This window comes from Eurytemora carolleeae, unplaced genomic scaffold (genome assembly GCF_000591075.1).
Source record: "Eurytemora carolleeae unplaced genomic scaffold, Eaff_2.0 scaffold103, whole genome shotgun sequence".
Lineage (NCBI taxonomy): Eukaryota > Metazoa > Arthropoda > Copepoda > Calanoida > Temoridae > Eurytemora > Eurytemora carolleeae.
In genome coordinates, this window is record NW_019396276.1 from 239045 (window position 1) to 253071 (window position 14027).

At 30.2% G+C, this 14027-nt stretch overlaps 2 protein-coding genes across 2 annotated transcripts in view; one reads left to right on the forward strand and one right to left on the reverse strand.

The window, feature by feature from the left end:
• The first annotated feature begins 223 nt into the window (after window positions 1–223).
• On the forward strand, window positions 224–4590 carry LOC111699970 (uncharacterized). The gene is made up of 8 exons (XM_023470773.1): window positions 224–325; window positions 798–884; window positions 1322–1376; window positions 2094–2273; window positions 3189–3284; window positions 3615–3731; window positions 4063–4121; window positions 4404–4590. The coding sequence occupies exons 1-8, from the start codon at window positions 303–305 to the stop codon at window positions 4435–4437; spliced, it is 651 nt and encodes a 216-aa protein (XP_023326541.1). The 5' UTR covers window positions 224–302; the 3' UTR covers window positions 4438–4590.
• A 1262-nt stretch (window positions 4591–5852) lies between these two features.
• LOC111699966 (kelch-like protein 34) overlaps window positions 5853–14027 on the reverse strand; it is a 34628-nt gene continuing 26453 nt past the window's right edge. Inside the window, exons 14-21 of the mRNA XM_023470768.1 lie at window positions 11578–11623; window positions 10740–10881; window positions 10070–10143; window positions 9423–9565; window positions 8810–8910; window positions 7754–7824; window positions 7289–7353; window positions 5853–6728 (exon numbers count right to left, since the gene is read on the reverse strand). Coding sequence (XP_023326536.1) covers window positions 6538–6728; window positions 7289–7353; window positions 7754–7824; window positions 8810–8910; window positions 9423–9565; window positions 10070–10143; window positions 10740–10881; window positions 11578–11623 — 833 coding nt within the window. The 3' untranslated portion in view covers window positions 5853–6537. The remainder of the gene's footprint in view (window positions 6729–7288; window positions 7354–7753; window positions 7825–8809; window positions 8911–9422; window positions 9566–10069; window positions 10144–10739; window positions 10882–11577; window positions 11624–14027) is intronic.

Consider the following 14027-nt stretch of genomic DNA (forward strand, 5'->3'; position numbering starts at 1 on the left):
TGTTAGAAATTGGATTTTTCAAAGATAAATTTAAACATCTACAAAAACTAATCATCGCTAAAAACATAATTATTTTTGTCATAGGTAATAAAAAATTGTAAATAAATACACATTTTTTTTAAGAAATCAAATTTTTATCTAACAATTTCTTTCAAGATAATTTTCATCTATCTATCTATCTGTTTTCTGTATGAGCATGAGAAAGGTTTTTAGAGCATGATAAGATGGTTTGTGTGGGATAGAGAGTGTATAAATACTAGGATTGGTAGATTTCTCAGCTCAGTTCAACCCTGGCACTCAACATGGTCGGACCTTCTCATTTCAGGTTTATATTTAAATACTCACAGAGTCTTATTTCAAACCAAATTATAAATTTTACTGCAGCATTAATTATAACAGATATAAATAAAACAAAAGTACAATAAATATATGTAATACTTTTGCAGCAGGAGAACTTAGATTCGATAATCACGAGCAAACCTCTTTAGATATACTAGAATTATTTACTTTATGCTAAAATGTTTCTAATCCGCCAACCCTTTCTATCGTCCCTATATGAATAAGGCATAATACAGTCATAACAAAAAACTTGTAGAGTAGGAAGACGACATTAAAGCAATACTGGAGTACAATTAATGTTGTTACAAAGTAAATAGCTTTACTGGTAAGTTATTAAATTACTTATTAAGTAATATGGGCCTGTTTACGCTGCACAATTGCTGTGTCTCATGACTTCAATCTAAAAGTCGACTTCCTGTCCCAAAGTTTTCTGGTTCTCACTGTATTATATATTCTAGTGTTGCCTGCATTCTATTGGCTGGATTGGCTAGCTCTAGATTTTGCCCCAGGGAGTCCAGGGATGGATTTGAATGCAGAGCTTCAAAGTAAGATATTCAGTTATTCAGTAACATATTCTCTTTTCCATATGTAAAACTAAAGAAAACCAACTTTTTTGCCAAAAAAAAAAAAAAACTTACAATCACTTCTTCAAAATTTCTTCCACCCTTTCAGAATCCTTAGTTGCGCCAAACGTTTTATCTCCTGTTCATGGTAAACGTTTTATATCCTGTTCATGGCATACGTTTTATATCCTGTTCATGGCAAACGTTTTGTATCCTATGATTTATATAACATATTCTCTTTTCCAAAAAATCAACCTTTTTTTGCCAAATTTTTATCAACAAATCTAAAACTTCCAATTGATTGCTCAAAATGGCCTCCCCTTCAACGTTTTCTATCCTTTCCATGACGAAAAAAGTTATATGTTCGCATGTATTGTAAAAATATTTTTTCATTATTTTACATTTTTGTTAATATTTAGAGAACCTGCTCAGTTCAAATGTGGAATTTTTTACAACAATCTTCTAGGGGATAATGTAAGTATAAAAAATAAAAATATTAAATTCTAATTCTAAGTTTTCAATAAGTTTTTCTGTACTAAAGGAACATTTTACTCTATAATTCTACTCACCCTCCATTTGTGTTGTGGCATGTCCGATTGATAACATGTAACTTTAAAGCTTTTTCTGGTCAAAACTCAATATCAATGTTTTTCTCCAAAATGTGACTTGAAAACCAAACCAAAAGTGAAGATTGGTTTAGCTCATTGTTTTTGGTTTATGTTAAAGGAAATTAAATGAAAAACTCTTAAAATTACATTCTTGGAAAGACGACATTTGAAAACTTACAGTGAAACCATCAAAACATGAAAAGTTTTTTATGTCATCTTATGGAATAGAGGTTTAAAGGGTAACGTTGTGAATCGGGCTCGCCACTCTACAAAATGAGGGTTACTTGCATCGGGAATCACAGCATTTTTAACTTCCTACTTTCCAAGCTCTTTCTTAATATTTTTTTCGAATTTTCATTGAAGAAATTGAGACTTTCCAACAAACTCTGATTTTCTAATCCTTATATCTTTTCAATAAAATGTCACAGACCTTAGATATTTTAAACTATGAATTATGCTGGATCATATGAATTAAGTTTTATATATCACAGGTTTACACCATCAAGTTTTAAAGCTATTGGGATTAGTAAATCTGTGTTTGTGGCAAAGACTCAATTCCTTTCATTTATAAATTTTTATCAAGGAAATTAAATGGATTGGAGCAATGCCTGATGCTATTGAAACAGTGAGAAGGAAGGACCCTAATCTTATCAATGAGGTCTTCCCTAAGGATGAGCAGGGTAATGCTGTTTCTGAACCATACTTCCTGTACAAGGAGAGGTCATGTGACCAGCAGGATGCAAACAGCAAATGTTATCTTTTGGTGAGTTATATTCATTTAAAATTCTTTAGTATAATTTTTTTTTCCTGCTAATGGAACATTAAAGTTTATCCCTTCTGTACTAGTAAAACAAAAAATATTGTTTTCTTGCATTTTATTAATTTTTCACTTCAAAATCTCAATATTCAACTTAATCTTTGTTTTTTATTTCAATAAATAATGTTATCACATGGACCAGAATTTTAATTATGTAATGATACCAGAATATTGATCGTAATGTGCAATTATACCAGATGGACCAGAATATTACTATAACTAATTATACCAGAATATTGATTGTAAAATTATACCAGATGGACCAGAATATTAATATAACTAATTATACCAGAATATTGATATGTAATTATTCCAGATGGACCAGAATATTAATATAATTAATTATACCAGAATATTGATCGTGTTGTGTAATTATACCAGATGGACCAGAATATTAATATAACTAATTATACCAGAATATTGATTGTATAATTATGCCAGATGGACCAGAATATTAATACAACTAATTATACCAGAATATTGATAATGTAATTATTCCAGATGGACCAGAATATTAACATGATTAATTATACCAGAATATTGATAATGTAATTATATCAGATGGACCAGAATATTAATATAACTAATTATACCAGAATATTGATTGTATAATTATACCAGATGGACCAGAATATTAATATAACTAATTATACCAGAATATTGATTGTATAATTATACCAGATGGACCAGAATATTAATATAACTAATTATACCAGAATATTGATAATGTAATTATACCAAATGGACCAGAATATTAATATAGCTAATTATACCAGAATATTGATTGTATAATTATACCAGATGGACCAGAATATTAATATAACTAATTATACCAGAATATTGATAATGTTATTATACCAGATGGACCAGATTAAGCAGAACAAGTTGGACAGCTGTCAGAAAACAATTGGAAATCTTGAAGGACTTGATACTATTGGAAACCAACTGTGTGACCAGGTATACTTTTTATAATTGTCAAAACTATAGCATAACCTTTTTTTGTGAATATTTATATACTGGAAGGTAAAAATTCTCTAGAATTTGAACGTGAAAATGCAATTAAAAAGAAGTCATTACGCTAAACATCTTAAAAAGAAATTATTCAAGCTTAAAATTCCAATTGAAGCATTATAAAATTTCATTGAGAAAAGAACCAAATTACTTCAGAAAAGCAAAACAAAAAGTTTGTTGTAAGAAATTTTCTTATATTTTGGAGTCATTTTATTTAACAACACAATTGGAGCTGTAAAGTCTTTAAAGCATTATGTTTAATGTTTTCAAATTCAGGCATTGAGGTTTAAAAAAGCCGATGGACAAGATGTTTCTCAAGGACTAGAAAACCAGATTCTTACCTTCTACTATTCTTACTGTAACTCCACCTGGACTCCTGTAGAATCCACTTCAGTAAGTTAATGTCCTCTCTGAACTGTGTAAAGTGTAAACTGTACACTTTAATATAAAATTGCGGCATTACTTGCAACCAAACCAAACCAAATTACTCAGAAAAATTTAGGTTATTAGTCTTTCCAATAATGGTTATTTTAACTTTACCATATTTAATTTTCATTAGTTAATTGGCGTCCAAGATTTAATTAAAACAATGTTTTTTTGGACAAATAAACTATTTTTGCTTTCCATATTTTAAAGTGCATTATTATTGCACAACCAGACAATGTTTTAGAGAATTAATTTTAGTTTTATCAAAGACGACATTTGATTTAATTTTTAATTATAGTCTGGAATCCTGAACCTGTCAGAGCCTCTTTGCTGCTCTGCTGATGGAAAGTTCAGAAGGTAGAATTTATTAAAATTTATTGATTAAATTTTGAAACTCGCCACTAACTCTAACTTTCTAATTCTTACATCTTTGCAACCTGTTGTGTGTAAACTTTTAATATTTCAAACTATTTGATCGAACAGAATTTATAGTTTAAAAAAAAAACATTTTAAACTTAAATATAAAAATTTACGGGAATTTTTCTGAAATTATTTGTATAATTTTGAATGTTTAGTTTTTCGAGACTAAAATTAAATCTAACCAATCAAATTAACAAAAATTGTTTACAACGTTTTTAGGTGTGACGGCTCTGACTTCCGTCGTGAGTGCTGAACAAAAACCAAAAATATTGCAGTGTGGACTTTCATCAACACGCGCACCACATACTACATAGATATTTTGATAAAAATGTAATCTTAAGTTTTATATTAGGATTTATTAACTGATGCAATTGTGAAATTTAAATAAATATTCAGTAAAAAAAGATTTTAATATTATTTTTTTCCATCATTTGCAGGTTACATTTATTTTGAGGTTTTCCGTGGTAAACACTGATAAACATAAAAATGTTAATTTAGAAGACGACATTTTAACAATTTCAAATATCGAGCAATGCGCGGAACTGTGCAGAATGCCTCGAAACTTCATTTCGTATTTTCAGTATGTTCCATTAGACATAACAATACACTAAAGATGACTTTTGATTTCAATTTTTTAATTTCTACCATTCTTTAAACACATAAACATATGGAAACTTAAAGAGAAGCTATCAATTAACAGCTTTAACTAGTTTACTAGTAACAATTGTAATTTGAATAAAGCTTGTTAAAATCAAAGCTTAAATAGAAAAGTCGTCTTCAATGTATTGATATAAACGCCGACCACAATAGTAAAGGTCGTCTTCTTTATATATATAATAAGCTGTTTGATATCAAAACCAACCTTTTATGAGTAAACAAATGTCTTAATATTACTAAATAAGTTTTTGTTTTACATAATGGAAGGCCATCAACTTAAAGGTGATTGAATTTAAAAAATGTGTTTTCTCAAAAATGCAGAAAAAAAAATTGCAAAACAATTATTTCCTGCGAATTTCTCTACGCAATTATGGCGCTGTTTTGCACAATGCACAAGCGTAAGAGTAAAAGCAATTGTGCATTGTTTAAAATATCAAAACTTTAAGTGACCTGCCCTTCCCAATTGAAAATGGTACTCTTGAAACCTTAATTTAATCATTATGAAAGATAGCGTCATATTTCTACAGGGTGTCCCAATAAACATGGGAATTCAGTGACGAATTCGATATCTTCTATTCAAAAAATTCTTTGATTTAGTGTGGTGATACCTACTGAGAAAGCTGTAATCTGTAAGAGTTTCGTCTACTATGTTCACATTTTGTTTGTTTATGTTTTAACTGCATACGGTTGTACTTAGTAAACAAGAAAATTGCAGTATACAAACAGAGTAAACTTGTCCGTCCTCACTGTTCATCTTGCGGAGACATTATAGACACATCTTTGTAGTCTTTTACCCTTTTCATAAAATAAACTCTAGCAGACATAATAATATTATGGCTTTTGAAATTAGGTATTACAATGCTAATTCAGAACAAACACGATATCGAATTCGTCACTGAATTCCCATGTTTTTTGGGACACCCTGTAGCTTGCACGACAAGCTTTGTTTACATTGTGTAGTTATTCGCAAGGTATTTTTTTAGATATATCACAAATAAAAATTATCAGTTTTCTATCTTTATTTTATTTAAGTGTACAAATACTTCTGAGGTTTAAAAGCGCAATTCGTGGAGATTTTTTTAGAACAAAATAATAAAGTTCATAATTTTATGGGAATAGTGATATTTAACCCAAGATACTGTATTTTTGAGCAATTCTGATAAATATTCATCGGGGGTTTCCGACAGAAATAAAAATAAACAATAAATTGGACTAAATAAACATAAAACATAAAACATAGGAAATGAGAAAGGAGCGTTTGCATTTTTGAAAAAGCTAGGAACTGTCCTACATCCTTTAGGTTCAAACGAACTAAAAAGGAGATAGGTCTGCAGCTAGGAACGGTCCTACATCCTTTAGGTTCAAACGAACTAAAAAGGATATAGGTCTGCAGCTAGGAACGGTCCTACATCCTTTAGGTTCAAACGAACTAAAAAGGAGACATTTCTGCAGCTTGGAACGGTCCTATATCCTTTAGGTTCAAACGAACTAAAAAGTCGAGATAGGTCTGCAACTAAGAACGGTCCTACATCCATTAGATTCAAACGAACTAAAAAGGAGATAGGCAGCAAAATCCTGTTGCATGGATCTAGAAGGGAGGTTAAGGAATGTTCCCAAGTTGTCTGAGGAACGGTCCTATATCCATGGAACTAGAAGGGATTTAAGAGAATGGTCCCAAGTTGTCTGAGGAACGGTTCTATATCCTGTTCCATGGAACCAGAAGGGATGTAAGAGAATGTTCCCATGTTGTCTGAGGGAACGGAGTTTCTTTAAACCAATCTCCTGTTTCTAAATCATAAACATCTACTCCACTAGTCCCCCTATCCAGCATATCCTGGTCTGTGAACCCGCCGATTATATAAATCTTACCGCCGACCGTCGTTACACCTGAAATACACGTTCATATAACTGGGCGATAAAAGTATTTATGGCATGATTTTTCTCAAGACGAACGTGGATTTAACGGTTCTGTCAATATATCAGAAAGCTTTGGTTTTCGATCACAATTTGAACCATTATAAATAATGTTTCATCCTTTTTTCCTTAAATACTTTTTTGTTGGCATATACATTTTGAATAAAAAGTATAAAATAAACAAATCCGTAAATTTAAAGATTGTTGAATTATAGACCAAAACACGTTTGATTTCAAATAAATGAAACCGAATGGTTAGTCCGGGGTGAACGGTAACCCTAGGAATCTTTATCTCATCAATACTGTGGAAGATATCGTCGTTTTTAAAGTTTAACAAATTTCAACCCGTCGTTTTAGGAGCAACAATGCACACGCCAATTGAAAGTGAAACCACAATTAGAAATTGATGTCAAGGTTCTTTTAGATTTTGACTAGATGTATGAAAAGGCTGTGAAAAGCCCAAAAACATTCCCAATAAAATGGAAAGAAAAATAATAAAAGATTTCCAAAAATAACTTTTTTTCTGAAATAACCTGCATTGTATCTCGGAGAGGGTAAAACTGTTTCAACACTCCAGGTATCACTAGCCAAGTTGTACCTGGAACATCAATCAATCAATCAATAAATCAATAAATTATTTTATCCATTAATCAACTAATTAACTAACTAATTATTTAAAAAAAATACCAAAACCAGAAATGATTTAATAATCAATTTTACAATTTGATAAATTATGAAGATGTTAAAATCTCTAATACTTTGATTAAAAAAAACATTCAACATAAATTAACATTAAATAAATATATTTCATTTTATAAAAATGTATAAAAATGATAAATAAGGGAAAAATATGTTTATGAAAAAAGTATAAAGAAAATATAATCTAAAATATAAATGATATAAATAGGTTTTTTTTCAATCAAGATTAATGATTGAGATGAAAGTTCAAATTTTCAAAATCAACAAATAATTAGATAATTTATAAAAAGAATATTTACTTATTTATTTCTGGAATGAGTTCTCTACCCTGTATACCGTCTCTCCAACCTCCCACCAGATAAATCATGTCCTAAATCAAAAAATCAGTTTTTTTTCTGTTTTTATCAAAGATTGTCCGACAAACGTATATGTTACTGTAAGGTTTAGACAGAGTGCTGTGTTATCAAGGAACGAAATTTAGCTATATCTATTTAAAAAGTTTTAAAAATTTGTTCCTGCACATTTTTTAAAACTAAGTGGACCCCTTCAATTATTTAACACTTTTATTGTTTCGACCTAATGTTATACAACTTTGATATTACAAAATCAAAATGTCAAAGTTTAAATTTGCAAAAATGCAGAGATAAGAAGAAATGAGTTTGAAGTGAATGTTCAGTATATTTAGACGTAGTTAGGTACAAACAAACTGAACAGTGATATCCATAAATCTGTGGAATAGGAAGACGAAATGTATGCCATATTATGTGTATTTGATATTATAATATAATAGAGGAAGTGGTTGATTTCAAATCAACATATTGAGTAAAATGTGTACAGTTTACAATGTACAATGCACAATTTACGTGTTTCATGTTCATTGGACTTTCTACAAATTCAACAGTCGTCTTAAAAAAAACTAAAAAGAACAAAAAAATAATTTGCGGCATTCGCGAAGAAGTAACCCTGTTGTAAAGTATTGAAAGTGTTCCAGAGCCCAAAATCTAAAAGAGTATCGTTTAACTAAGCTCCCGAGTGTCCTTTTTGTTGTCTAAACATTTGTTTAGATTTTGATTTAAGAGATTTGAAAAATATGGAGAATATGAAGAAGCTAAAAAAAACAATGTTCTGAATAAAAATATTGATATCCACAAAATTGTCTAACCCCATTCGTGAAACCCGGGTTTCAAAACTGGTTTTCAAAACGATACCCTGTCAGTTTTGGGCTCTGGTATACAATTGTTATTATTATTATTATTATTATTGATATTATTAGTATTATTATTGTTATTAAGATTATCATTATTATTATTATTATTATTATTATTATCATTATTAACAGTATTGTATTAGTATTATTTACCTAGAAGACATGACAGTACAGTTTCTTGATCTAATCCTCCACTTATGTACACTCTCTCCTGTACACGTACTGCTGCATGCTGAGATCTGCTTCCACCTGAAAAAAGAATTTCTCAAACTTTATTTATTTTTATTTTAACAAGGTTTTAATATTGGATGATGCATAGATAAAAATTGGAATTTTTTAGACATAATACAGCCAATCACACATATATATAAGAATTTATGTAATTTGTAAAATTTTATTCTTATAAAAAATAAAGTATTTCAACATATTTTTATGAGATTAAATTTAGATAATGTTAAGAAGAAGTTTTATTTAAAACAATTTTCAGACTTTTAAGATTAAATCAATTATTGGTTCACTTTTTTGCTTCTGAACTATTGTTTGAACACGTATTTTTTGGATAATTTAAACACACTTTTTTTGGTTTGTTTTACTAAGTGGGTGTCCAAAATTCAGAAATTCTACAGACGTCGTCTTCATTGTATTGATATAAACGCCGACCAGTGTAGGTAAATTATTATTGACAGAAAAGATAAGATTAATAGATAAGAGAAGAGTTGAAAAAGAATATTTTTTTATGAACAGGGTGTCCTTTATATGACCTGGTAGCCCGGGACAGGGTGTCCAAAGATCTGTATTAGGATCGTAGCTCTCCACCGTACAATCATCCTCCCCGACCTCGGCGCAGCCTCCAATTGCGTAAAGACGACCTCCACATTCCGTCAAGCTAAACCTGCATCTCTCCCTGCATTTATTTCATTTATTCATTCAACTAATCCACTGTCAATCAAATGTTGCAAGCTCTAACTCTAAATACAATGAGGATTTTGCAAATAACATCCTAAAAAATAACGCTAAAAACAAGTAGACTCTGACACTAAGAAGTTTGTAATTCCTTATCTATAATAACTTAGACAAACTTTGAAAAAAGAGCTTTTGTGTTAATTCCTCTTTAATATTCCTCTTCTCTTGGCTTCTTCTTCAATTTTCAAACCTTTCGTGGATAACTTTAATAGAGGGAGCAAGCATTAAAAGTGCTCACATTGGATATCGAGATCAAGCGTTAAGGTTATCAATACTCCACACAATTTTCATTCTAGTTTGATTAGTTATCGTTCTTAATTCAGCAATGTAACAATTTTATTCTTTTTTAGCTGTATCAATTCACACATTCTTAAAATTGATTCAGTCCAGATAATTACAGATTAAAGAAATAATAAAGTTTACAGGGTTACTAATTTGAATTAACCTGTTCATAGCTGCTATAGTTGTCCATTTATCTAGTCTGGCGCAGTACCGGAAACCAAAGGGATGAATATTCTCCTAAAATCAAGATTTGAGATTTAGCGGATTTTTAAAAAATTAGGGACAGAAAGACGACATTTATTATATTGTAAAGGGTTGCCAACAAAGGATGAGACTGTAAAGACGATCTGAAACTCTTTAAATCTGAAAGGTTCCAAGGTTAAATTAAGTTTTCAGCCATATATATAATCTTTTTATAACTTATATAATGATTAAGAAAATAAAGAAACAAGTTTACAGTTACAGGGAATCATTAATATAAGAAACATATAGTTTAAATCCTGTGCAGTCTTCTCTGAAGTCTCATCCTTTGTGGGTAACCCTGTAGCACATAATTTTAGTAGTAGCTTGAAAACACATTAAGTTTTTCGCATGGGTGGTATTTATCTTTTACAAAATTGAGTACAAAAGCGTATTTGTAAATTGTAAACTCCCCTTTCTTCATAAAAGTTAAAATAAATATTTTCTTTTTAGGTTTGGGGGGGGGGGGGAGGAGAAATGGGGATAGAACCTGTATACATTGTTAAGTGTAAAAGGCTCAGCAAAACATGTTTCTGGCTTTAGTGAAGACGACATTTTAAAGAAGACGACTTTCTAAAGAAGACGACAGTTACCTGTAACTCTTGGTTAAAGCATCCTCCCACAATATACAGCTGATTATGTAGCACGGAGCACCCGAAATTACAGGACTCTATGTGAGGTATTGTGGTAAGGGGGTTCCAGGAACCTTCTCTACCCCCCTCACAGTGGTAGTAGCTAAATAATTCAAAATTAGAATTCGAAATAAAATCATATTAATTTCAATTTCTTTTTCTTTACACCCTTGTTTACCAAAACCGATGTAAATCTAAAAATCTAGTTATAATTTGCTTCTTGGCTTTTATTTTCAATTCTAAGCAAAAATTGTTAATCCAAATGTTTCTGTTTAACATTCTTTAATTTTAAAATTTATGATCAAAAATATAAATTAGAAATATTTTGTAAAATTTTATTCAAGACTTTGTTAAAAATATGTAACGACAGGGGTAAATATTAACTTGTAAATCATATAATATCTTAAAAAATCGTAGTACTGTATTCATACTACTAAAAGCTCAAACCCCTAGAATGTTAGAACAAGAACACAAGATGAAAATAGTAAACAATATATGTATAGTTAATATTGAAAATTACTTACAACTATACTTTACACTTCACAGGGAAGTTAAGGGAATTTTACCTCACCAAGGGTTGCAAAACAGCCAGCGCGTAGCGAGGTATTTTTTGCAAGTTTAATTTTTTAATTTCCAGAAAAGTGTTCACAATTTTATCGAAAATGTGAAAATGCGCAAATTTTTTCCAAAACTCGCAGAGTGGGAGGTTATTTTACTTAAAGGAACGTTAAGTAAATGAATAATGGTTGGGATGGGTCGAATATGTTGATCAAAAGGCGGTAAAACAGTTGAACTGTACCTGATCTGGTTTGTTATTCCGGCAGGACCAAACCCTCCAACTTTAACTAAAATTAATTTAAAATCAGACAAGGATGGACTAACCACGGGATGACGAGTACGGTTTCTTAAAGGGTGTGACCGGCAATTTCGATTCAATTCAATTCTTCAATTCTGGTTTTATAGTTCAGCAGTTTTCTAAGTTCTGGAGTTTTTTCTTTTTTTCCAATTTAAACGTATCTATCGACGAAAAAGTTTAACTGCAGAGAAAGTGAAAAAATTATGTTTAATAGGTAAGATAGTAAGGACCTACAGAGCGTCCCATATCATATTAGATTATCTCCAAGCTTTAAGGCCAAAATACACACATAATACTCGAAAAACCTAGTATTTTCTGCAAGAAAACTTTTATAAAAAACCTTCAACGTTTTTTAAAAATGATTTATTGTTTTAAAATTTTCTGATTAGTCCCTAAAATCGCAATTTTGAGCTATACTCGATCTAATATGATGTGGGTCACCCTGTATATACAGGAACGCCCAACTCAGATATACGCAAATTGTGTACTGTACACTGTGGGAGGAATGTAAACAAACCCAGTGCCCCCACAGAAGTTGAAGGTAAAGGACTAAAGCTCTGATGTGATATTACAGTCCAACAAAAAACAAGTTAATATATCAAGTTAAAGCGAATACTTATGATTTTTGGCTTTCTGGTCAATATGGAAAATACAATAGCAATATATTTTCATTCCAACCCTTGGGCCCTGTTCCCTCAAAAATGATTCTGAATTCTTTGTTTTGATCTCCTCCCACTGCAGTACACAGATTTGACGCATGAGATATGGCGGTTCCTGGTCTATATATTTCTTGTAAAATAGGGATTATAAATTACAGCTAAGCCAAATACCACAAACAGTTAATTCAGGATGTTGGGACAAGCAAATAGATTCTAGTAACGTAGATTTTGTACACTCTCAGTACAGCTGTATTCTTTCGTTACAAGAGTCAACTCAGTATTGTGTCCGACAAATTATTAATAATAGTGATAATTTTAGAATAAAGTGCTTTTCTTACTGTAAAATAAGTGCAATTTTGTTGTTCTTTATTTTCTTTTCTTTTTAATCTTGGAAAGCATGTCAACTAATGTGAGAAAATTTGGTTATCATTATTATATTTGACACTTTTGACGTCGAGTATAATTGATCCAATTCTCTGTTGCCATCTATTGTACTTGATAATCTATTTGGGGACAAGGGACAATTGTAACCACTTTTAGAAAGTTGCTGTAAATGAACCACATCAATTCAAAACTGGGAAAAGAAAATATCATCTCTAATCGCCATCAAAAAAGATAAACAATTAATCAACCACATAAACTTTGTTCCAAAAATGGCATTTATAGTTTTAATTTTGAGAGAATTTTTATCCCAAATTTTTACACACAATTTAATAATCTTGGGTATAAAAAGTTACTTATTTGTTCCGAGGCAAATAAGTAACATTTTATACCGGCAAAGATGGTTTCCCTTTTTATTTCGCGGATTTTAATAAAAATAATATCACATTTTTATGAAACTTGAATTAAATAAATTTATATATCCAACTGTCTTATCATTTTGGAAATTATGTTTTTGTTATAATTTTAACTTTTTTGTTTTCAAACAAACGAAAAAAGTAAAAATCCTGGCCAAAAAACACGATAACACAAGACAGTTGCATAAATAGATAAATTGCTTTTGAATAAAAAAGAATTTTAACTTTAATTTGTAATTCGTATGTCTATTTCTTTATATAATATAGAAAAGTTTTAAATAATGACGGCTTGGGTAAAAGTTTCAGATTTTCTAGAAAGAGAAAGGGGATATTACCGTGAAACAGAAATATTCAGATTGGTTTCCAGCTTATTTGTCCGTGACAGTTATATTTTAATTATTTGATTCATCATTGCTTGACTGGGTTTTGTATATAATTTTGTTCTAAATTTGTAATATTCCGTTAATGACGAGTTGTTTAACTGATATTTCACATGGTTCATGTTTTAAATACGCATCACGATAACAAAAGATCAACTGTAGCAGTCTTGGAATAAAATTAATTTATTCCAAATAGTACAATAGATGGCAACGTAAGATTTGTACAGCTGAATTCTGACGTCATAACTGACAACTTAGTTTTTTGTGTCCGACAAAACTATCAATAATTAATAGAGATAATTTTATGTTTTTTGTTGGTATTAGTGCTGGCTTGTTTTTTTGCAATCCAATAAACGTCAAAACGACTAAACACTTTAACCATTTTTTTACTCCAAAAAAAGTTTGAAATTTGTCTTATTTTAAAACTTATAAACATAGAGAATAGAATATATATTAGAGAGGAATTAAAAGAATCTCTCGGTATGAATTTTTTCAGTCCCTTTCAGCCTGAAAGGGAGTTCAAAGTGTACAAATCATTTAAATGTTCACAAATGATA

Bases quoted from the DNA above. Each gene is read 5' to 3' on its own strand.
- LOC111699970 (XM_023470773.1), top strand. From the start codon at position 303: ATGGTCGGACCTTCTCATTTCAG. The intron at 885-1,321 runs GTAAGATATTCA...GTTAATATTTAG, and splicing joins TTTGAATGCAGAGCTTCAAA to AGAACCTGCTCAGTTCAAAT. The intron at 3,285-3,614 runs GTATACTTTTTA...TTTCAAATTCAG, and splicing joins GAAACCAACTGTGTGACCAG to GCATTGAGGTTTAAAAAAGC.